Source organism: Mesoplodon densirostris, chromosome 4 (genome assembly GCF_025265405.1).
Source record: "Mesoplodon densirostris isolate mMesDen1 chromosome 4, mMesDen1 primary haplotype, whole genome shotgun sequence".
Taxonomy (NCBI): domain Eukaryota; kingdom Metazoa; phylum Chordata; class Mammalia; order Artiodactyla; family Ziphiidae; genus Mesoplodon; species Mesoplodon densirostris.
In genome coordinates, this window is record NC_082664.1 from 109,219,299 (window position 1) to 109,243,790 (window position 24,492).

Sequence of the window (24,492 nt, forward strand, 5' to 3'; positions counted from 1 at the left end):
ACAAAGTGAGCAAATGTTGTTGGAAAAAATGGCACCAAAAGACTTGTATGACACAGGACTGCCACAAACCTTCAATTTGTAAAAAATGCAATATCTACAAAACACAACAAAGTGAAGCACAATAAAATGAGGTATGCCTGTAATGACATGAAAATTTGAATTTACTGCCTCCTCTCAAAAAGACAGAATATAATTATCCATATCACAACAATTTTAAATAGGAAAATTACCTATTAAAACTCTTTTTAAAGAATACACTTGTGTTCGTAGACCACATATATACGTATAGAGCTAATCACCTCTCTTTAAAAAACTGTTAAGATTTAAGTTTTTTTTTTTTTTTTTTTTTTTTTGCTGTACGCGGGCCTCTCACTGCTGTGGCCTCTCCCGTTGCGGAGCACAGGCTCCGGACACACAGGCTCCGCGGCCATGGCTCGCGGGCCCAGCCGCTCCGCGGCATGTGGGATCTTCCGGGATCGGGGCACGAACCCGTGTCCCCTGCATCGGCAGGCGGACTCTCAACCACTGCGCCACCAGGGAAGCCCAAGATTTAAGTTTTTTACATATCACATTACATGTAAATACCTCAGGGAGAAATAATAACCATACTGGCTTAAACAGCGTCCCTCCCAAAATTCACATCTACCCAGAACCTGTGCATGTGACCTTATTTGTTGGAGACAGGGTACTTGCTGATATAATTAAGCTAAGATGCGGTCACACTGGATCAGAGTGGGCCGTAACTCAGTGACTGGTGTCCTTACAAGAGGGAAACTGGATACAGATAGACACACAGGGAAAATGTCATGTGACAACAGAGAAAGAGACTGGAGTGATGCAGCTACAAGTCCAGGAGTACCAAGGATTGCCAGCAATGGCCAGAAGCTAGGAAGAGGCAGGGAAGGATTCTCCCCTAGAGCCTTGAGAGAAAGTGTGGCCCTGTAGCCATCTTGATTTTGAACTTCTAGCCTCCAGAACTGTGAAAGGATAAATCTCTGTTGTTTTAAGCCACCAAGTTTGTGGTAATTTTTACAGCAGCAATAAGAAACTAATACAATAACTATCCCAAATTTGTGTAAGGTGAACTACCATAAATTTTGAGCACTGTACTTGTATCAAGTGACTTATCATTTGATATATCTTTTTCAGTCACTAGGCAGCTTCCAAAAGGCAAAGGAAAAGCATGTTAGAAAACCCTTTTGAAGTTTTTTTTTTTTTTTTTTACTGTTATCTCATTAAGGCACAATTATATTAGGGAAAACCAGTTCCTGTTTTACAAAGGAGTCATACTTCTATTATATATTGTCTCAATATGTTTTAACAACTTCAAAAGTGCTGTTGGATTATATGGGAACAGATTTTTCTTCTGCAAACGATAAATGGCACCTTGTAGCTCTTCAAAGCACTTTACTGTTCTGTAAGATATTCCCACTTTAGAAGCAATGTTATTTGGGCCTATGTGACAATCAACAGAGAAGGGAGTATTAGATTCTTTGGGAACCAGAGACCTTGACTGAGACTCCAGGCTAAGTTCTTTTTTATCCCTGCTTGTTCCAATTGTGTCCTGAATTTTCTTCATTGCTTCTTGGTGTAAAGATGTTAGTCTACTGTTTGCTAAACGCTGGTCTGTGGATTCTTCTTCAGAATCATCAGAGGTTTCATAATCTACCAGACTTTGAGAAGTTCGTGGGGGAGGCAGACTATTAGCCTGGAGTGTGGCCTGGGCCTCCTCAGACATCACAGCATGGTTCAGTGGTTCAGAAGAAGCTTCAGAAGCCCAAGAGACCCAAGCATGAACATCTCTGTGATTACCAAGAACAGCCAAAGGCCTAGGTTCTGTTTGGTTGCTGCTTCTGTCTTGGACAAGTGAGGAGATACAACAACAAATATTTACGTTATCTTTAGATTCAGTTATATCAAAGTACTTGCAAATGGTGAAAAAATTATCCCAGTCTTTTTGCAATAATTTTAAATACCTAACAAAATACTCAAGAAAACAGGTTTCTGATGAAATCAAAAAATCAAGAAGAACTGTAGAGTCAAATCCTATATTTTTTAATAAGAATAAAAAAATACAGTGTGGATTATAGCCATTTTCATGTGTGTGATGGTTCCACATTTCTTTTTCTTGGGTCAAGCTTTCAGTAGCTTCACATTCTCTGAAAACAAAGAGAGCAGAGACTTCAGATTAATGACTGTTTACAAATATAAGTTTTGACAGATGTAATTCACAAACCATAAATTCTCCTATCAGATTTCTTTTTTTTTGTTTGTTTGTTTGTTTTGTTTTTTTTGCGGTACGCGGGCCTCTCACTGTTGTGGCCTCTCCCGTTGCGGAGCACAGGTGCCATATGAGCAGGCTCAGCGGCCACGGCTCACCGGCCCAGCCGCTCCACGGCATGTGGGATCTTCCCAGACCGGGGCACGAACCCGTGTCCCCTGCATCGGCAGGCGGACTCTCAACCACTGCGCCACCAGGGAAGCCCCAGATTTCGTTTTAATGTATGCTTTTTAAAAAGAAAAAAAATATTTCAAAACAATCTCTTTTTCCACAAACTCCATATAAATCTGATTCAATAAAATCCATTGACTTTGGTAGTTCTAGTTTTTACCTGCCCAATTAAAGTCCTCTGTCTTCCTGTCTCTTGACATCAGAATTCCTTGTTCCTACAGGTAACTAATTCCCTGTTACCACAGGTGGGAATTAACCTCCTTCCTTTCCTTCCACACTTGCCTCAACAGGGGTGGGCATGTGACCCAGACTGACCAATCAGAGTACCCAAGCTCCTGGCCACCATGATTCCAACATGAATCTGTGACCCACGCAGGCTAATCAGATCTCTCCAGGACTTCTGCTGGCACCATTAAAGATTATAACTGTAAGGCTGCTGTAAGCCTGGCACTGCTGGTGGCCCTGTCGGAGAATTAATTCAGAGCCGTGAGATAGAAACAAAGAGAAATAATCAATGACATGGTTTGAGTCATATACAGTTACACTTGATGCCAGTTTGACCCCTTAGAATTCCCAATTAAGAGCCAATAAATTCCTTTTTTTTTTTTTTTTTTTTTTGCTTAGACCAACTTATGTTGATTTCTATCATTTACAGCCAGTCACTCTTAACTAATACAGTTACATTAAAAAAAAAAACATATGACATGAGCACATGCCTCTGCCGAGCACACTAAACTCAAGCTAAGAAAGTTAGAAATTCACATACAAAGTAGATTTAATTCCGAGGCTTCCTCTTTCTTGAGGAGTAAGCAGTCAGCTTTGAATACAACTAAGATATACTCTACGAGGCATGTGCATTCCGACGGAATTTGTATTTGACCGTTTCTAAGCCTAATTCAAATCGCATGCAGGAATTCTGTGTTCTTGATGAGAACCTTTTGAAAACTGGCCCCAAACTCTTACAGTCTGAAAGCAGCCACTGCCAGCAGTGTCATAATACAAGTAAGAACTGGCAGCACAACACTGCCCCGACAGTCATTAGTAAGAAATCCCTTTCTCTGAAGCCAAGAAAGAAATGGAAATAAAGCAAATACTTTAAGGTTTTCATCAAGCAGAAGCAGAAACAGTGTAAAAGGTTTTCAGTTATTAACTTCATTACCAATTACAGATATTTGCCACAAGAAGATTGACCCAAGATCGACCACGTACAGCTGTTTTAATAAACAGAAATAGGATCAGTATAAAATGTCATCAGTAACGTAAGTTCATAATCAATTTCAGATATCTGCCTCAAGATGATATCAATCCCAGTTCAACTGTACATTAAAGTGAAAACTTACAACAGCTCCTTTGATTACTTACAAGATTGTACTCACCTTTACAAAGTCAAAAATCACCTTACAGAAGTTCAATACAGACAAGTTAGTCTCAGAGGTGAAAAGAGTTCTTAAACATCGATTAAATTAAGACTTAGACAAGTGTATTAACTTATTCCTGATCACACAGGTAAAGCAAAGGTGGAGGCTCAGCCAGAACCCATGCTGTCTAATATCAGTCTAGTTCCAATCCCTAGATCTGCCTAGCCAGCCAAGTTTTCATAATGAGAACTCAAATGTCATCTCTTTTCATGTAGGGCAGGGTTAAAGAAAGGAATTGGAACTTATAAGGAAACCACAAGATGGTTAGGGATTTTTTCCCCCCTAATGATGGAAAGTAAATAGTATGTCCAACACATTATTAAAAATGTTTTCTGCTTTCCTGGCATGTAGTTAGTATAATTACTTTAAAATATACGAACCTGGTCAACTTCAGGTAGATGCCCATTGCTGTTTTGGCAGCCTCCAGCATGTCATCGTCTTGTTCTATGAAGACCCTAGACAACCACTCACAAAGATTGTGTGATTGCAGAGACGGCTGAAGGTGAGGCTTTAAGAAGGTCAGTAACTCAGACATGAACCTCTGTAAATCAACTTCAAAAAATGCAAATTTCAAGGAGCAGGCAACAGTTTATGAATGCATTTATAATAACTTGCCTATATATAAATTTATAATATCTAGAGTACTTTAAAATTCATTTTCATAATCCACACTTTCAAAAAGTTTGTGAGTTAGGGATTATCTCCACTCTGTATATTAGGAAACTGAGCTTCAGAGAAAAAGTGACCCACTCAGTAGGATACAGTTAAAATGTATAGCCAGATCATCTACTTCCCATGCTGCCAAATAACTAATTATCTCTGAGAAATAAAAGTTACATAAATTCTTGCTAAAAGCCTATAAATGAATGAGTAGTAGGCAACAGAAATCACTTCACTGGATGCCACATGGTTTGTTACTAGAGGCAACAATGCACCCAAACAAAAATAATTTGCCCTCAAAATAACAGAAAAAATTTTTTTGTTTGTTTAAAATTGTTTAAAGTATTAAAAGAAAGTACTACTATTAAGCACAAAAGTCAAAAAGGTTTTGAGGAGTTTTAACTGCAATTTAAAATTCTTGACATATAACACACGCCATCTAGTGTTGTAAATGATAACTGCACAGTATTATATCTTGAGTGTTACTACAAGCTAAATGTTATCTGAAGCAATTCGGGGAAGTCATTGCTTACAATTCAAACCTTTCACTGAAACTCTATGCTGCTTGCTTAGAGACGTTTACTATTCATTTTTCTCAAATGAAACAGAGGACATAACCTTCCCCAGCACCTACACTGAATACTTTAAATGGCTCTCTTTGGACTCTAAGTTAACATCCTGGAAATTTTATACAAAAATTTCTTCATCAATATAACTTGACATAATAGTTTTGATTCAACTCCTAATTGTCAAAAATCTGTATTAGTAGATATACCAATTTTATGAAGGAAAATATGAATAATATACTACAAATATCTGAATATGAATTGACATTGCTTACTTCGAAGTAACTCAACAGCATCTTATTTTTTTTTAAACATAATTAACTGTACCATGCAAATTCAGTTTAGAGCACAAAACTGAAACTTTTTTTCTTAAGGCAATTCTAGTTTTTTCTTTTTTTGGAAGAAAATTAATAAATTATAACTAGAATAACATATAGCTTAAATTGTGAAATTACAGTCCTGAGATTTGATAATTATGAATAATTTTACTTCAGTAAATAATTACCCATTACTTTGCATACAAAAGGAGTTGAGAGAGTTACCTTTCATTTCATTTGCTGAAGCACCATTTTGAAACTTGATTTCTAAGGATCTAATGATAAGTAAGCTCGCTGCTCTAAGGATCACATGATCTGGACCAGGGACACACTCACATCCAGGTTGGACTTCATCGCCTCCAAAGCAGGAGGGTTTTCCATAGACAGACAGTGTCCTCAACAAGCCCAAATCCACAGCTTGCAGAACAGCATCAGCCAAAGCCAACAGGTCCACATCTAAAGGATGATCTGGTGCCATGAAGGTAGGGACAGATCCCCGACAAAGGTCTTCACCCACTTTGCAGAGAAGGCACTTTTTGATGAATATGATGAATTTCCTTTTGACAAAAGCCTGAATAGGCCAGGTAATAACGTCGAACACACAAGAAGGTTTCAAAAATAACATCCTCTGGCAAGTGAAATGTAACTTCAGGTGGATTCTGGAGGCTATAAGAAGTTCAAGCAATTCCAGGAAACATATCAAGCTGTTTATTAGTTTAGAAGTATCTTGGTTGTTTTCAAAATGCTGAGAAAATAAGGAATTGTAAAAGACTTCAAAAATAGTGTCAAAAGGAGTCAGGAACTGCTTTAGAATTTCTGTGATTAAAAAAAATAGTAACTATAAGCAACAGGAAAAACAAAGACTTCTTAAAAAACAATTTTACAATTCAATTTTTATAATTATTATCCCTTTATAAGATGAAAAAATGGCTTAGATTGTTTATCTCTAACATGAACAAATGAAGATACACAGACTAAGTAAGAGCTAATAACCATGGCTAATACCCATTTTACAAATAGCAGTAACATCAGACGATGCAAAGGATATATAAAAACGAAAAGCTTTAATTTCAGTTTTTAATAATAGTGAAGTTTTACATTTTTTTCCTTTTAAAAAGGTATCCTCAATCAAAAAATATGGGGCACAATTCTTTAGTTTTTCATACTTCAAGACAGATCAGACGTTGTAAAGTAAGTTTTACTCTTCATTATATAACTATAATGCTCCTTGGGAACAAGATAATGACCATTGTTTACGGGGAAACATAATTCATACCTGTTTTTTGTGAACATGTATCTTTAAAGATTTCTTTTATTACAAAGGTAAGCATCCAGAGGCAGTATACTACTTTATCACTTTCAGAATGTTCAGAAAGATTTTTTTGGCAAAAAGAAATCCAGGAATTACTCAATGTTATCTAGAAGTTAGAAAAAATTTAAAGGAGTAAGTTATAATACAATATTTTCTTTACAATTACAAATTGCCTATTATATACAACTCAATACAACATTGCTTACTCCCTTCCAAAAAAAAAAGTATGATAATATTTGTTAAAACAAGGACACAAATATCCTAATATTCCTTAAATCAAGAAATTCAATATGCCATAGAAATAAAAGATCAAAGGGAACATGAAAATATTAGCAGTGGTTATTATCTCTGGTAGCTGGAATGATATGCCATTTTTATTTTGGTTTTTATACATTTTCTTTTTTCCCAAATTTTCTACTGCAAATACTGCCTTTTTTAATTCAGGAAAGAATGTTATTTTAAGAAAGGAACAAGCAATTATAGCTGAAAGAAGTCAGTAAATTTAGATCTATTAAATAATTCAGAGATAAGAGAAAAATCTGATAATTTGTTATTTTTTCATTATGCTGAGGACCACTCTTAGAATTTATTTATATTAAACCTGTGAAAATGGTCTTAGTCTCAAGCAGGGGTTCCTAAACCTTTTTTTGGAGGGGAGGAAGGAGGCCCACCTACTTCTTTGACAATCTGAAGAAAGTTATGAACTCTCTGACGTGAAACCCATCTTTTGGGTTAAGAATCTGATTTGTGAAGATTTACAACATATTTAAGACTCTAATCCTTGATATAAGCCATCATCATATTATTCTATTCTTACACTTTTGTGGATTTACACGTTATTGTGTGAGCAAATATTTTACTGATAAAATACTGAATGCCAGAGAGCAATTTTAAAGAAACTATAAAAGAAACAGTAACATAATTTGATTACTTATCTTACCTTTTCCTTCAATTGGAAATACAGAAGTAGTGCAAGGCACTTTGCAGCCATGTGAGATAACAATTTATCCGAGTTTTGGAACATACAGGTCTATAAGAAAACAAATAAATTTACCTACTGTTACTGAATGTTAAAACTTATATTTTAAAAATCTAGATCTTAAAAAAAACCCCAGGGCCTCCCTGGTGGCGCAGTGGTTGGGAGTCCGCCTGCCGATGCAGGGGATACGGGTTCGTGCCCCGATCTGGGAGGATCCCATGTGCCGCGGAGCGGCTGGGCCCGTGAGCCATGGCCGCTGGGCCTGCGCATCCGGAGCCTGTGCTCCGCAACGGGAGAGGCCACAACAGTGAGAGGCCCGCATACCACAAAAAGAAAGAAAAAAAAAAAAAACCCAAAAGCAAATGGGCTTACTAGTTTAGAATCGATGTCAGATGATTTTAAAAGAATTTTAATTATATCTCTATATTTCTCCTTTGCATGCAATTCAGTTTCGGCAGATAATATTCTGGTTATCATCACTCTGATCACTGTTAACTGAAGGAGCATTATTTCTCGGGTACTGCTCATCTGAAAATGTCTCTGCAAACACACAGGTGCTACAGAAGGGGTAGCCAAATTGACAGAGGATGGCTGATGCTTGCCCTGAAGATCAAGGATGTTTGAGCAGTCTGAGGAGGTGGTTGTAGAGCAATCTTGATCTGAAAATGCTGGGTTGAGATAAAAGATGTAATCACGGCTGTCATTTTCAAGTGTGGCTCCAAGAAGTACTTTCCTGTATAATTGTTCTAAAACTTCAAAGAAAGCTTTCATTTTGATTGCCAAATATATCTTACAAGAAGGTCGACAAATCCAAATTGTAAATATTAATCTTAGAAATGGGATGAATCTCTGTTTCTTCAATAAAACCTAAAATAGGAAAAATAATTTAAAAATATAAGTGTTATATACATTACATTACAAGGGAAAGGCATCTGTTTCCACTTAATCATTTAGTCTCTCAAGTTAAAGGTAATACTGATGGCTTAATTTCTAAAAATGGAAAATTGGTAATAAGATTATTTTAAAACCATAAAAATAAAATTTATGTTTTTCATATAGATTTAAGATCATAAAATTATTTTTAATTTTATTACAGTAAAACTTTAGCTTGCCTCTAACATTTTTCAATGGGCTGTCAGAGTTTCTCAACCTTGGCACTATTAACAGTAGGAACTGGGTAATTTTGCTTTGGGGGAGCTGTCTTATGCATTGTAGGAAGTTTTAGCAGCATTCCTGGCCTCTACCCACTAGATGCCAGTAGCATGCCCTTGGGAGGCAAAATCATCCAGGTTGAGAACCATTTGGCTAATAACTCAAATTCATTAACTTTTACTTTCAACTTATAGATGAAAACCTAAAGTTAGATTGCTATGTGGTCAAACTATTATGGTTATTGCTGATTAACTCCCAACTTAAAATTATATGATAATATAGAGAAACCCTGGTTATCATTTATAACATTAAATTAAAAATTTTTAAATGCCATCCCAAGAAAAAGACAAGACGTTAAGCAAAAGCAATCCGAACGTGAGCAAACTGTATTTTGTATTTGTAGCTGGATATAAATTTAGACATCCTGGTTGCCCCAGGCTCCTTTGACCTGATGGAGACCAGAAAGAGTGGGGAGAAAGGAAAGGATCAGACGTGGCTTTTAAAGCAGAGAAATGGGCAATCAACTGATAACTGAATATTAGAGAAAGTATGTAGTTACTATACAGCAGGCGTGGCTAGGAAAAATGAAAGACTTTGGTGCAAGCAAAAGAGATTACTGAATATCCTTTCAATGGAATACTGGAGCCTCTGGGAATTATCGGATCCTACAGGGCTCCATCTTTTCACTGCCTTTGAGCTATTTTACACCTTGGTAAATTGTAGCTGACTGATAGCAATGCAAATAATTCTTGTCTGTGGACATGCCCATAATTGTCTGGTGAAGGGGCAACCCTTCCTGCAGTGGGAAAAGCCAGTTTTGCTTCCATCTGTAAACTCATTTCAACATTCTTTTACTCTATATAAAGTCAACTTTTCTTTTAAAATGGTTGTGACATTTGTCTAGTTCTTTCATTAATTAACTAGTTAAATAAAATCATTGTTCCGCGTTAATTTTATATGGGTCATGATTTTGTCCTTTTAAAATTTATATTTAACAAAATCCATGAAATTCCCTCCTTTACCCAGACCCACTTATAAATGCCCATCTTTAACCACCTTCCTTCCTCACTGGAAGAGACCTCATAGGGAGGGCTGTCACTTTTACTGGGTCTCACTTTTACTATAGGGCCTACTGGCCTGCCCTTGGTCTTCAAACCTCCCTCTCCACTGGTTTCTTCCCCTTGCTTAGCTTGTGAGGAATTTCAATTCCTGGTCACCCTTACAAGACAAAGCCGCCCTGTTTTAGTCCTCCAGTGCAGAAATAAATATTAAGAAACCTATAGATTTTAAGGTTACAAATGAAGCTTCTGTAAAGTTTTCACCAAATTCTATTTTCAAACCATGGTGTGTATCTCACACAATTTATAAACATAACCTAATACGGTAATATCAGTAACCTTGTTCCACCTGACAATGTTAAAATTTACCTGAGCCCTGTGCTCCCAGAAAGCAGCCATGGTTAAGAGGCACTGAACCTTCTGTGTTCCAAGAAAGGGCTGACCGTATTTCCAGATAGGAGCCACCTTCACCCTTCCTTACTGACTCCCTAGTTTTATAAAACTCCCCATTTTTTCCTTCTTTGAGAGGTTTTCCATTAATATACATTCTCCCTGTTGCAATAGCTTGAATAAAATCATCTCCTTAATTGCCTGGTATATTTTGTCTGTCACATACTAGAAATTAGTTTTCATATTCTACCTCAAAGATGAATTCCATCATACTTATTTTACTTTATATTTTAGTTATAACATTTCTTCCCAATAAAACTACTGACATTTTAATATATATTCTATTATATAAAATATTCTGTGACAATATTTTTAATTTTAAAACTAATTTAATCAGTAAACCTACCTAATTAGGTTTTAATATTGTATGCTCAACTTTATTAATTTTCAACCACAAATGGAATTATTTTTATTTCAATGCTATAGCAATAAAAATACTTCTAATAGTATTTCTATACATCTTAAGTCCTTAAATTTTACTACAAATGAGAATAAAACTGCTGCTATTTCAACTATTTTCAACCTATAAAAAGACCCATTTCAAGTGGTTCAATAATTTCAGCACACAAAACTCAAGTGAATGCCAATAAATAGGTAAACAAAAAAGCATTTTGGGGGTTTGGGGGGATTGGAGGGGAGGATGGGCTGTTTTCTATCACGGTGGGACCCAGGATCTTGATAAGAGTGGTTATGAGAAATCAGATTGAAAAGTTATAAACTTGAAGATACAAAGAGTCAAAATGATGCTTTATAGACAGAAAGAAAAACAAAAGCATTAACTAGGGGTCACAAATGCCAGGCAGATAACAAATGAATGAAGACAGTAGGTGCTAGGCTGCTTCTACTGTGACTATTATAAACCCTTCCTAATTACAGTGTCTTTTAAGATATTAATGCTGGCCAAAGAAACGTGCATTGAAACAAATGTCTATGGTAACCCATTGAGAACTGAGAACTGCAGTTGTTGTTTTAAAGCAATCATAGCACTAAAGGAAAGGACAAATCCTGAAAAAAAGAACTAGGGGATTCACTTAAAGCGATTCACCAAAGCGAAGTGTCTGGGGAAGGATGCTCAGAATGCTGAGAGGCTGTGGAGCCAGCTATCCTGGATAAATGAGAGAGATTTGTCTAGCCTGTAAAGGACACAAATGTTAGGAGAGACCTAATTAGGAAAAGTGAATGAGCAGTGCTTCTCTGAGTTCTTTCAGAAAACGCCTCCTGGAAAAGGAAAGTGAATTCCCACGTCAGGGGGCCTAAGGGGGTGCCCATTACAAGCACAAAATTTGTTTAAAGTCTCTCTTTTATTGTTTAAGGACTGTAAACTATCTGAATTTTGCAGTCAAATCCTAATAGAATCATGCTTGTCTTAATATAAAAAATATATTCCCCACCCATCTTCACATAAAATCAATGATTTAGGGATAATAATTGCTGAAGTTTATCGAGCACCCACTATATATCAGAAACTGTTTTAAGTGAGTAATAGCTTCATAACAACTGTAATAGGTGGGTACTTAATTACCACACCCATTTTACAATAAGGAAACTAAGGCACAAAGAGATCAAGTTTCAGAGCCAGTTAAGTGGCAGAATCAGGATTTGAACCCAGAAAGTCTAATTTCACAGCCAGTGCCCCTTCTCAAATTTCCTCTGATGTTCCAAAGCCTCAGGGCAATGGTTGAATAGAAGCTCTCTAATAAACTTCTTAAGTGTAAGGAGTAACTCACACAGCCTAATCTTTAACAGTTTTTTTTTTTTTTTTTTTTTTTTGCGCGGGCCTCTCACTGTCGTGGCCTCTCCCGTTGCGGAGCACAGGCTCCAGACGCGCAGTTTCTGTTTGTACTCCCACAATACCTTAAAGCAGAATACTGATCCTCAGAATCATTTCTACGTGCTGCACAAATTCTAAAATCAAGGCCAATTACTATACAACTTCGCAACTATGCCACTTCCCAGTGCAAACCACAATTAATTTTTTCAAATGATACTCAGCAACCAAAGGTTGAAACATTAATCAGGACACCCATTTGATTGATTTTTACACTAAATTACTTTTAGTAGCTACATCAAACCCAGGGTGAAAAGCCTAACTATCCACTGATCATACTTTGATATCAGTTCATCAACAATTTAAAGGCAGTATAAATAGGAGTGACTAAGACCTTGATTTAACTTCATTTAAAATAATTTCAACCTTTTACAACAATTAACTCAAGATGCATCACAGGCTTAATACTTAAAATTAACCTTTTAGAAAAAAAAGGAGAAAATCTTTGGGATCCAAGGCTAGGCAAAGAGCTCTTAGACTTGGCCTTCAAAGCCCAATCCATAAAAGTAAAAACTGATAAACTGGACCTCAACAAAATTAAAAACTTTTGCTCTGTGAAAGACCCTATTAAGAGGATAAAAAGATAAGCACAGACTGAGAGAAAATATTTGCTAACGACATTTCCAACAATGGACTAGTATCTAGAATATATAAAAAACTCAATGTTAAAAAAGATAATAATAATTCAATTAGGAAATAGGCAAGAGACACGGACATGTTCACTAAAGAGGATATAGAGCAAGTAAGTACACAAAAAGATGTCCAACTACATTAGCCATTAGGGAAATGTAAATTAAAACCACAGTAAATACCACTATCAATGTGATTGAAATAAAAATTAGTGATACCAAATTCTGGCCAGAACATGGAGAAAGTGGACCACTCTACATTGCTGGTGGGAACACAGAATGGTACAGTCACTGGAAGACAGTTTGGAAGTTTCTTAGAAAACTAAACATACTCTTACCACGTCGTTCCAGCAACTGCACTCCTCGGTGTTTACCCAGAGGAGTTGAAAACTGATGCCCAGAAAAAAACCTGCACATGCATAATTGCCAAAACTTGGCAACAACGAAGATATCCTTAAGTAGGTGAATGAATATATATATATAAACTGTGGTACATCCACTCAATGGAATATTATTCATGCTAAAATGAAAGTGCTATCAAGCCATGAAAAAGACATGGAGGAAACTTAAAAGCATATTACTAAGTGAAAGAAGTCAATCTGAAAAGGCTACACAGTGTATGATTCCAGTTATATGACACTCTGGAAGAGGCAAGACTATGGAGACAGTAAAAAGATCAGTGGTTGCCAGAAGTTGGGGGATGAGGGGAAGGATGAATACACAGAGCACAGGACTTTTAGGGCAGTGAAACTACTCTGAATGATACTACAATGATGGATACATGTGATTATACATTTGTCTAAACCCATAGGATGTAAAACACCAGAAGTAAACCCTAATGTGAACTATGGATTTGGGTGATTATGACGCGTCAATGTAGGCTTATCAACTGTAACACATGTACCACTGTGGTATCCCATCTGCAGATGCTGGTAATGGAGGAGATAATGCATGTGTGGGGGCAGAGCGTATACAGGAGATCTCCGTACCTTCCTCTTAATTTTGTTGTGAACCTAAAACTGTTCTAAAAAATAGTCTTTAAAACAAAACAAAAAAGCTAAACATGCTACCATATGACCCAGTAATTACACTCTTGGGCACTTATTCCAGCAAAATAAAGACTTATTTTCACACAAATACCTGTATGTGAAAGTTCGTAGTAGGTTTATTCACAGCAGCCCACAACTAGAGACAATCCAGTTGTCCTTCAACGGATGAATAAACTGTGGTACATCCATACTACTCAGTAATAAGAAGGAAAGAACTATTGATACATGCAATTATTTGGATGACCCTTAAGGGAATCACGCTAAGAGAAAAAAGCCAATGTCAAAAGGCTGCATACTGTATGGTTCAATTCTTGAAATGACAGAATTAGAGAGCTGGAGAGCAGCACATCAGTGGTTGCCAGATGTTAGTGAGGGCCCCTCCCACTTGGTGGGTGGGTCATAATGGCCTTGTGATAATAGAACTGATGGGGAACACGCTAACCTATATATGTGATAAAATTGCATTGAACTAAATACAGACACGTAAATTAATAGAAGTAAAAGGGGAATCTGAGTTGGAGCAGCAGATTGATTGTATCAATGTCAATATCCTGGTTGTGATACTGTACTACAGTTTTGCAAGATCTACCATTGGAGGAAACTAGTTGAAGGGTACACAAGATCTCTCTGTACTATTTCTTACAACTTCACGTGAATTTACAATTAGCTCAAAATAAAAAGTTAAATTAAAAAAATAACAATTTCAGCTATAGACATCAGCCTTCTGATCCTTAGCAACAATATGCGTAAGACTTCATTAATATCAACTAAAATATAAACGTAAACTTATTAGAAATTGATTTTAAAAATTTCTAGACTGAAAACTGAGAATGGTATTTAAAAGTATTTTCTTAAGAAGTATTCCTAAGAAATAGAGCTTTTAAGTGCATAGTCTATTCACTAGAAAACATTCTCCCACAACTTAATTTTAAAATTCTCAGAAAACAAGTTGCTAGTAATTTACTCCTTTGTCTAAAAAAAAAAAAAATGACACTACTTCTAGGGAGTTCTTTTTTTTACATAAACTCTAAATTAGGAATACAGAAAAATAATTACTTTCATGGTCAGTATGTAAAGTAAAAAACTGCTTTTCTTTCTGAGAAGCTAATGGTTTGCTAAGTGACTAGAATCTCTCAATACTGGGCTTTGGCCTAATGGAACAAAAGGTTCAAATCTGACCACAGCCAGACAGGTTACTTAATCTCTCTCTCCAATAACAAGGCTGCTGTGATTCTTGAGGCAGAAGTTGAGGCACTCTAAACAAAGGCTGCTTCTAAGATTCCAGTTCCTTCCCCCAACTGAGATGGCATTTACTTTGTCCAAAAAATTAAAGTGGGTCTGGTTAGACTCCACAGAAAGTTGGGAGGGGGCGGAGAACCTGGGTGGCAGTGCCAAGGTTAGGAAAGTCTGAGAGGGCAGTGAAGGCACTGAGAAGGCCCAGAAGATGAAAGGACAGAGGTTCCCATCATCCATGTCCACCATCAGGGCCATCATAGCTGGCCAACTCTGATTTCAAGAGCACCTCTCTACCCTAGTGACAAGAGGGGGAAGGATATGTTCCAACAGCACATCCTGTGTTGGGCACCTTCCCTTCGCCCTGCTAGTTCTACTCTTCCCCTTTCTCTGCGTCCCAACATGCTCCTGTAGGAGACGAGGGGGTGGGGAGGGGGGAGAGGGAGAGCAGGAGACTGTTCTTTCCAGTTTCAGGAACTGCTCCTTCTACTTACCTCCAGGCCTAGAGCAGGTACTGGCAGTTACCAGCCCCCAGTGTACACCATCCCTTGCTCATTTCCTTAAAACAAGTTTTAGCTGCCTCAGAATCACTTGCCAAGGCATGTAAAAGCAGACTGCAGGCCTTACCCCAGGAGTTTCAGATACAGCAGTTCTGGGATGGGGCCCCCAAATTTTTATTTCTAACAAGTTTCCAGGTTATTGCTAAAACACTAAGAACACTTAGACCCTGCCTCATGTTTGTAAATCGTCCTCCTATTAAACTCTTGTTGGCAGGACTCTGATCCAGGTCAGGCATTTTTTTTTAGCATAAAGAAAAAGTCTGTTAAGTTATAGATAAAAGATAAAATGTATGATTAAGACAATACTTAAAAGTGTTTTTCTGTCAACGTGGTATACTGGTAAGAACCTGGGATCTGGGATCTAGAGTCATATGTCTCTACCACATCAGGGTCACCATAGGGCAAGCTATCACCTCAGCTTCAGTCTTCTTCCATGTTCAAGGGCATAATGACGCTGGGAGGGTTAAGTTAAATGATTGTCTCCGTAATAATCCCCAGTGCACATCTGTCAGTGTTTCCTGCGCCCCAGGTGGCCCTGTTAAGACAACACACGGCAGGAATGACTCCAGGCCCTGCCCACCCCACTCCTTCCTTTTACTTCCTTTGTACTTCTATTTATGGTGTGAAATTGTTAAAAAATGAATGAACATGATTTATTTTGAGAAAAAACAATGCTCCTCCCCCATTTTTTAAAGGAGTGGCAAGTTTAGAAAGGCACAAATAGAAGACACTGTTTACCAGATTCTTTTTTAATTGAGTTATAATTGATATATAACATTATATTAGTTTCAGGTGTACAAAATAATGACTCACTCTCTCTATATATATATTGCAAAATGATCACTACAATAAATCCAGTTAACATCCATCAACATAGTTTCAAAAAATTTTTTGTGTGATGAGAACCATTAAGATCTGCTCTCTTAGCAACTTTCAAATATGGAATACAGTATTATTAACCACAGTCACCATGCTGTACATGACATCCCCACGATTTATTTATTTTATAAGTGGATGTTTGTAACTTTTGATCCCCTTCACTCATTTGCCCTCCACTTCCCCCCACCCCACCAATCTCTAACAAACACTGATCTGTTTTCTGTATCTATGACTTTGGTGTTTTTGTTATTTTTTTTTATCATCCATCGACACATACTTAGGTTGTTTCCATAAATTGCAAGCAAAGGAATCAGGCAGCAAATGCAAAGGCAACCTACAAAATGGGAGAAAATATTTGCAAACCATATATCTGATAAGGATTTAATATCCAAAATATATAAAGAACTCATATAACTTGATAGCAAAAACAAAAAAATCCAAAAAACTGATTAAAAAATGGGCAGAGGATCTGAATAGACATTTTCCCAAAGACATACAGATGGCCAACAGGTAACACTAAAAGATGCTCAACATCATTGATCATCAGGGAAATGCAAGTCAAAACCACAATGAGATACCTACCACCTCATACCTATTAGATTGGCTGTTTATCAAAAAGACAAGAAATAGCAAGTGTTGGTGAGGATGTGGAGAAAAGGGAACCCTTGTGGGAATGTAAATTAGTGCAGCCACTATGGAAAACAGTATGGAGGTCCCTTAAAAAAAATTAAAACTAGAACTATTATATGATCCAGCAATTCCACTTCTGGGTATTTATCCAAAGGAAGTGAAAACACTAACTTGAAAAGATATATACATCCCTATGTTTACCGCAGCATTATCCACAATAGCCAAGACATGGAAGCAACCTAAGGGTCCATCAATGGATGAATGGATAAAGAAGATGTGATATCTATATATTTATATATCTATAGATATAGATATTATTGTTCAGCCATAAAAAAAGAACAAAATCTTGCCATTTGTGACAATGTGGGCGGACCCTGAGGGCATTATACTAAGTGAAATAAGTCAGATTAAAAAAGACAAATACCAAATGGAAAAAAAAAAAAAAGACAAATACCATATGATCTCTTTGATATGTGGAATCTAAAAAACCCCCAAATTCATGGATACAGAGAACAGACTGGTGCTTACTAGAGGCAGGGGGTGGGGTGTGGGAAAAATGGTTGAAGGTGGTCAAAAATAAGTAAGTCATGGAATGGAATGTACAGCATGGTGACTATAGTTAACAATACTGTATTGTATATTTGAAAGTTACTAAGGGAGTAGATTTTAAAAGTTCTCATCACACAAAAAATCTGTAACTATGTAAGGAGATGGATGTTAACTAGACTTATTGTGGTGATCATTTTGCAGCATATACAAGTATTGAATCATTATGTTGCTCACCTGAAACTAATAATAATGACTTTCTCCATCAAGGTTAGGCCCTCCTGAGATACTCTCAGTCTCCTAGCACCACTGCTGTCTTACAGAATGTGTCACAATTGTACTTTAATTTATCTGTGCAATAACTTGTAACACTCCTGCCTTAAGAGGAGTCTGGTTGGGCTTCCCTGGTGGCGCAGTGGTTGAGAATCTGCCTGCTAATGCAGGGGACGCGGGTTCGAGCCCTGGTCTGGGAAGATGCCACATGCCGCGGAGCAACTAGGCCCGTGAGCCACAACTACTGAGCCTGTGCGTCTGGAGCCTGCCTGTGCTCCTCAACAAGAGAGGCCGGGACAGTGAGAGGCCCGTGCACCACAATGAAGAGTGGCCCCCGCTTGCCACAACTAGAGAAAGCCCTCGCACAGAAACGAAGACCCAACACAGTCAAAAATAAATAAATAAAATTAAAAGCTCAGGAAAAAAAAAAAAAGAGGAGTCTGGTTCATCACTTCTTCCCCAGCTCCTAGTTCAATGCCAGGTACACAGTAGTATTAACAAATATTTATTGAATATGTTCATGGCTGAATATTCTGCTTCAGTCAAGTTCTCAGGGATTTATTAACTTCATTCATTTAGTGTCCATGAGTAGTGTGTATGTCCAAAATAATCCTAAAATCAGTTCCAAAGTTCATTTTAGTACTGTTTTGATCTCAAAAAAATTTTTAACTGCTGTATAATTTTTAACTTATGAATTTTAAAATACAATAAAAATTTCATGTCAAAAAATTATAAATGCAGTACTATCTATAGCAGGGCTTGAGTTCTGAGCTCATTCAGTCTTTACTGTGTTACACACCTAACAATGTGCTCGAGCTGCACACATTGAAGTCACAATAAAGTGCAAATTAAAACTACCCTTGAGGGAAAAAAATCCCTTAAATTAGCAGAATCAGGGCTACAAGAAGCTCAAGAGCCAGTAGTTAGCTTCCTTTCTTTCAGCATTTTTTTGCTGGGACCGTGAGGTCAAAGTGGAATTTCTCTATCCATCCCCATCCTCTTTTCCTGCCAGGTACTGCTGAACAAAGTTAGGCTAAAAGGCAGATGATGTGACTGCGTGTCTGGTGGCCCTATTTACAACACACAGGTCCCGATCTCCCTGCAGTCCCAAGAATGGTGTCTGCTGTCATCAGGGCATAACCTGCTTACTCTCTCCACCAACACTGCGTGCTTTAAGACACAGCCTTCTGGCCAGTAATTCTTGACTTCAGTCACACACTGAACTCTCTGGGGCACTAGGAAAAATGCCTGAGCCCTAGGCACCAACTGAATCAGAGTTGCTGCAGTGGGGCTTGAGCATTTTTCCAACAATCAAGTCCACTTCCATGCAGGGTATAAACTTAATTCAGGTTGAATCAGGGTTTTATGAACTAAAACATCATAAGCGTTGATCCTGAATTATCTCATTTATATGTTGTAAAATTAGTGTTTCCATTTGTGTGAATTTGATATCACCTAACTGAATGGAAAATGAAGTATGTCTGGTGAAATCTAATCAATTTTCACTTGTTAAAAATATTATGCAATCTAAACTTTTAAATCAATGAAAAGTTATAATTTAAGAATTACTAAATTTGAGAGCACCAATACAGTAAAGCAACTTAGAATTATCTAGAAGCACATTCTGTGAAAGTGTGGTAATACCATGTTCCCTGGTTGTGATATAATTGTACCTGTCAGTAATCTTAAAAATTATTGCAACCTGAACAAAGGATTTCAAGTGAAAAATAAATGACCAGAGAAGTGGAAAAGCTAGGAAAAATTAGGACTCAACTCAGATACCAGCTTCTGTTAAGAAGCTCATAGACCTTCACGTCTTGGTTGAAGCGGCATTTTGCAAACACACTATCCAAATTGCGTGGGTGCTGAGGATGCTGTAAGACTGAACGTGTTCTCCATAACTATTCACATATTTATTCATTCTTTCATTCCTTTTGGAATTCAAAACTGCCTGATTCTACAATCAGTAAACATTATAAATCTGAACTTATAACTTACATTTATACTAGTAAAATACCACTTTTAATAGACTTTTTTACAATGGAGTCCCACTGCTACGAAAATTTGAAAATCCCTGGACCAGGAGATTCCTAAAGCCTCTACGCAATTCAAGAAACCAAGAGTACTAGGGACGTCAGGTGGCAATCCAGGTTGCCAAGAAGGAAGCAGTAATTATTTAGACAGAATGCACAGATAAAGTCTAGAAATTCATGGCATGAGGTTTATTATTATTTTTTTTGGCCACGCCATGTGGCTTGTGGGATTTTAGTTTCTCAACCAGGGATCGAACCTGGGACCTCGGCAGTGACAGCGTGGGAGTCCCAACCACTGGACTGCCAGGGAATTCCCCATAGCACAAGTACTGTTGGAACTGTGTGAAATGTCTGAAGACAAAAAGAGTATGCAAAAATACAGTTGGGGGCTTCCCTGGTGGCGCAGTGGTTGAGAGTCCGCCTGCCGATGCAGGGGACACGGGTTCGTGCCCTGGTCCAGGAAGACCCCATATGCCGCGGAGCGGCTGGGCCCGTGAGCCATGGCCGCTGAGCCTGCGTGTCCAGAGCCTGTGCTCCGCAACGGGAGAGGCCACAACAGTGAGAGGCCCACGTACCGCAAAAAAAAAAAAAAAAAGAAAAAAAAAAAAGAAAATGCAGTTGGTGGTGGTACTGAAGTTGAGGTATTGTAAGTTGGTTTCCAAACTTTTTGTGATGTTATTTTGTTTTTATAATAAACCAGTAAGAAATCATGGCAGAATTGAAAGGTCAGAAGTTGCTAATATGTAATATCATTTAATGTCTGAATATAACTGGTTTCTAATTATAATTCAGCTACGTACTTCAAGGAGGAAGGGAAATTTAGAAATTCAAAGTTATGAAATATTGCTGAGAAGTATAAAGATATAAAAAATAGCTGATTTTTTAAAAATTGGGAATTATACATCCAAAAATATGTAGTAGCCTTCAATGTAGTTTTTTTATGAAGAGTTACCTCCAAATAGAGTACCTTTGTTCCAGGCTCTTGTTGAAACCCCTTTGGAAACTGCTCGCAGAGTTTTGCACTGTATATTCTTTTGAATATACAGTTAGATATGATACTTTCTGGGTGGATTTGGTTTAAAGAAACAGCCAGAAGTGATTAAAAACTTCTCTTGTATAATTTGCAGCCTGGCTTTTAATAATACACAACTTTAATTTTTTCTAATCTAAGCAAATGTTTAGCAAGAATGTTCTTTTAAGAATTTGTATTTTCTGAAAAGCCTTACACAGAACAAGGGAAAGAAGTCTTTAGGGCTCACCAGATGTGAATATTAATTTAATCATCAATCCATAGAATTTCAGTGCCTTCTCTATCATGCATGAGGGTTCTCACTTTATAATACATCTTTTCATTCCCCTCCCCCTGCAAGTCTTCAAGTTTTCTTCTTAAAAGGGGCTTCTGCTTACAATTTCATCAGTAGACTTGCTGGCCAAAGGGGTATATTCTTTAAAGGAAAAATGGGCACATGTTCACACAGATAATAATTGTGTAGCCCTTCCATTAAAAATATTTTTGCCTTTTTCTAAACACATACTAATCCTTGACAAGTCAATTTCTCTTGGAGTTCCTTCTTCCTCTCTGGAGATTCCTTCTCAGACAGGCTTGCTGGACCCCTTTCCTTCTACAGTCATTTCTGGGTATGAGATTGGTTCTGGACCCCTCGGGGATACCAAAATCAGTGGATGCTCAAGTCCCTTACATAAAATGGCGTTGTATTTGCATATAACCTATGCACATCCTCCCCTATACTTTAAATCATCTCTTACTTACAATACCTAATACAACATAAATGGTATGTAAATAGTTGCTAAGCTGGTGGCAAGTTCAAGTTTTGCTTTTTGGAACTTTCTGGAATGTTTTTCTTTTTACAAATATTTTTGAGCTGAGGTTGGTTGAATGTGTAACCTGTAAATACAGAGGGTTGACTGTAGTCCCTTAAATGTTTCATGGACTTTCAATGTCTTCAATTAATATCTACACGTTAACAACTCAGAACCCACAGTTAGGTCTAGCTCTCTTCTGGGCTCCACACTCATGTATCTAAATGCCAGTGGAGAGCTGCACTTGGAGTTTCCACAGCACCTTCAATACAAACTCAACTCAGTCTATGGCCTTTCAAACTTGCCATCTCAGTGTACGGCACCTGTATCTCATAGTCACCCAAGTGAGAAACCTGGCTATGTTCCTGGACCCTTCCTAACCTCACTTCTCTCTATCCTCACTGCCACTGTTACAGTACACCACTCCTACCCTGGACAACCACAACAGAGTCCGTGCTAAGCGGCTGTTTCTTGGCCCACCCTACACCCACTTCCTTCTGAAAAACATCTCAACTTTCATTCGGATAAAGTCCAAATCCTTGAACATGGCTTAGCATGTCCTTTGAGATCTGGCTCTTGGGGTCTTCTCACCTCTGTACCCCACAAACTTAGCTCCAGGCTTTCTCTGAGGGCCTCAGAAACTCTGTGCACTTTAAAGATTCCCAAGCTTTGCTTGGCCCATTCTTTCTAAATCACACTCAACCATTTCCCTCCCACTCTCAACCTTCAACTAGGAAACCTCCAGTCTTGGGGAGCCCTCCACATATCCAAGTCAGGATTAGAGGGCCCTGCCAAGTGCTCCCTCAGCCTATACACAGTATTTCTCTCACTGAATTGTCCATAACTATTTTCTAGTTTGGTTCCCCTACGCTTGACTATGAGCTTCCCTGGGCAGGCCTGAACCCAGTTTGCCCACCTAAGCCAATAAGTAGCTCATGTAGAAGGCACCAAAACTAGTATTCTTTTTTTTTTTTTTTTTTTTTTTTTTCTTTTTTTTGCGGTATGCGGGCCTCTCACTGTTGTGGCCTCTCCCGTTGCGGAGCACAGGCTCCGGATGCGCAGGCCCAGCGGCCATGGCTCACGGGCCCAGCCGCTCCGCGGCATACGGGATCCTCCCAGACCGGGGCACGAACCCGTATCCCCTGCATCGGCAGGCGGACTCTTAACCACTGCGCCACCAGGGAGGCCCCAAAACTAGTATTCTTGATAAATGAATGATAATGTACAATAATATACCAGGATATAAATTTAAAGTGTTTTCAGTGACCCCCATCTGCCACAAAACATCTTAATATATTTTATTAAACAAAAACAGCTGATATGTTGAAATGCATACTTCCTTTATACAGTTAGGCCTTTCTTTGAGGACATCGGTGGTAGTCAAACGTCTGGTGTACTGGGTGACTTAGTTTAAGATAATGTCTACTACTGCCTGGACTACTACAACAGTCTTTCACATTTGCCTTAACCTCACTCCCAGCTACAGTCTTCTCCACTGAGCAGCCAGTGATCTTTTCAAAACATAAACGGATACGATAACTTTCCGACCACCCGCTACAAGGTCTTGCAAGATCCGCAGCCTGTCGCACCCCCCTCCCCCACCCTCAACTTCATTACTAACCATGCTCCCTCTTACGCTGCTTGACTACCTGGCCTTCTTTCTTGCAGTTCCTGCCAACAGCAAAGATTATTCCAGAGTCAGAAGCTCTGCCCTTTTGATGTCTCTGCCTGAAAAATTCTTCCCTCAGATCTTGGCATGGCTGGCTCTTCCTCACTCAGATCGATACTCATAAATGTCACTTCCTCAGAGACCTTTCCTATCTAAAATAGCCATCGCGCCCTAGCCAATCTCGATCCCATTATTCTGCTTTTCTTTACACAACCTATCCCTATCTGATAAGTAATTTTGTGTTTGTCGGTCTCTCTGTAAAAGTGACGAGGGCAAATGATTGCATCTAACCTATCTTGTTCACCGTTGTCTCCCTAACGGCTAGAACAGTGCCCGGAGGGTAAATACCGGCTAAACGAAAAAATGCAGTTAATAAACACGTCCTCCTCCCATATTTTCCACTCTTTTCCCTTTCATTCACAGAATTCGTGAGAGTCGCTGTTCTTGCAGGAAAGCCCTTGAAGCATCACCGTCACCCCACAGAGAGTCCTCTTTTCCACGCTAAGCGAGGCACGCCCAGCCTGGGAGCTAGCGGAGCCTCAGGGACCGAGAGAGGAGCCCAGGACCCGGCACTCGCGTCTAAAAAGCTCTGAGGAGAGCGGCGGGACAAGGCGCCCCTCTCCTGGCTTCCTGGGGACTGACGCCTCCGCAATCCTAAGCCCTGGAACAGCCTCTTAGTCGGCCGCACACACGGCCGCACACACGCCTCCCCCGCCGCCGAGGTTAGCGGCTGCGCCCAGTTACCTGCCAGGGAGCTGACTCAAGCCACTCTGCTTTCGCACCGCCATTCGAGGGAGCCCCAGCCCCTTCCGAGACACCGTAGTTCACGGAAAGTACAAGGCGTTTCCTCTTCCGCATGAGCAGAGGACCTGTTCGGCCTACAGTGTTTCTTAGCAACCGCTTCGAGTCCCTCCGCCCCCTGGCGGAGGGGGAAGTGAGTGAGGCCAATCGGAGACGAGTCCTAACCTCGATCGGCAC

At 38.6% G+C, this 24,492-nt stretch overlaps 1 protein-coding gene across 2 annotated transcripts; it reads right to left on the bottom strand.

The window, feature by feature from the left end:
* Positions 1-345: 345 nt before the first annotated feature.
* On the bottom strand, positions 346-24,389 carry LINS1 (lines homolog 1). 2 transcript variants are annotated; one of them, XM_060096918.1, is made up of 7 exons: positions 24,259-24,389; positions 8,077-8,571; positions 7,666-7,755; positions 6,690-6,831; positions 5,750-6,229; positions 4,251-4,422; positions 346-2,159 (listed from the first exon to the last, which is right to left on the bottom strand). In XM_060096918.1, exons 1-7 carry the CDS (start codon positions 24,370-24,372, stop codon positions 1,274-1,276), a joined length of 2,379 nt encoding a protein of 792 aa, XP_059952901.1. In that variant the 5' UTR covers positions 24,373-24,389; the 3' UTR covers positions 346-1,273. The 2 variants fall into 2 exon arrangements, with proteins under 2 accessions (XP_059952901.1, XP_059952900.1); XM_060096917.1 differs by having other exon boundaries at positions 348-2,159; positions 5,639-6,229.
* Between the last annotated feature and the right edge of the window lie 103 nt (positions 24,390-24,492).

Excerpts from the sequence above, each read along its gene's own strand:
- LINS1 (XM_060096917.1), bottom strand. The coding sequence starts at position 24,372 with ATGCGGAAGAGGAAACGCCTTGTACTTTCCGTGAACTACGGTGTCTCG. Across the intron at positions 7,756-8,076 it reads CTGACATCGATTCTAAACTA|ACCTGTATGTTCCAAAACTC; the intron begins GTAAGCCCATTT and ends GTTTTCTTATAG. Across the intron at positions 2,160-4,250 it reads ATCTACCTGAAGTTGACCAG|AGAATGTGAAGCTACTGAAA; the intron begins GTTCGTATATTT and ends CTTTGTTTTCAG.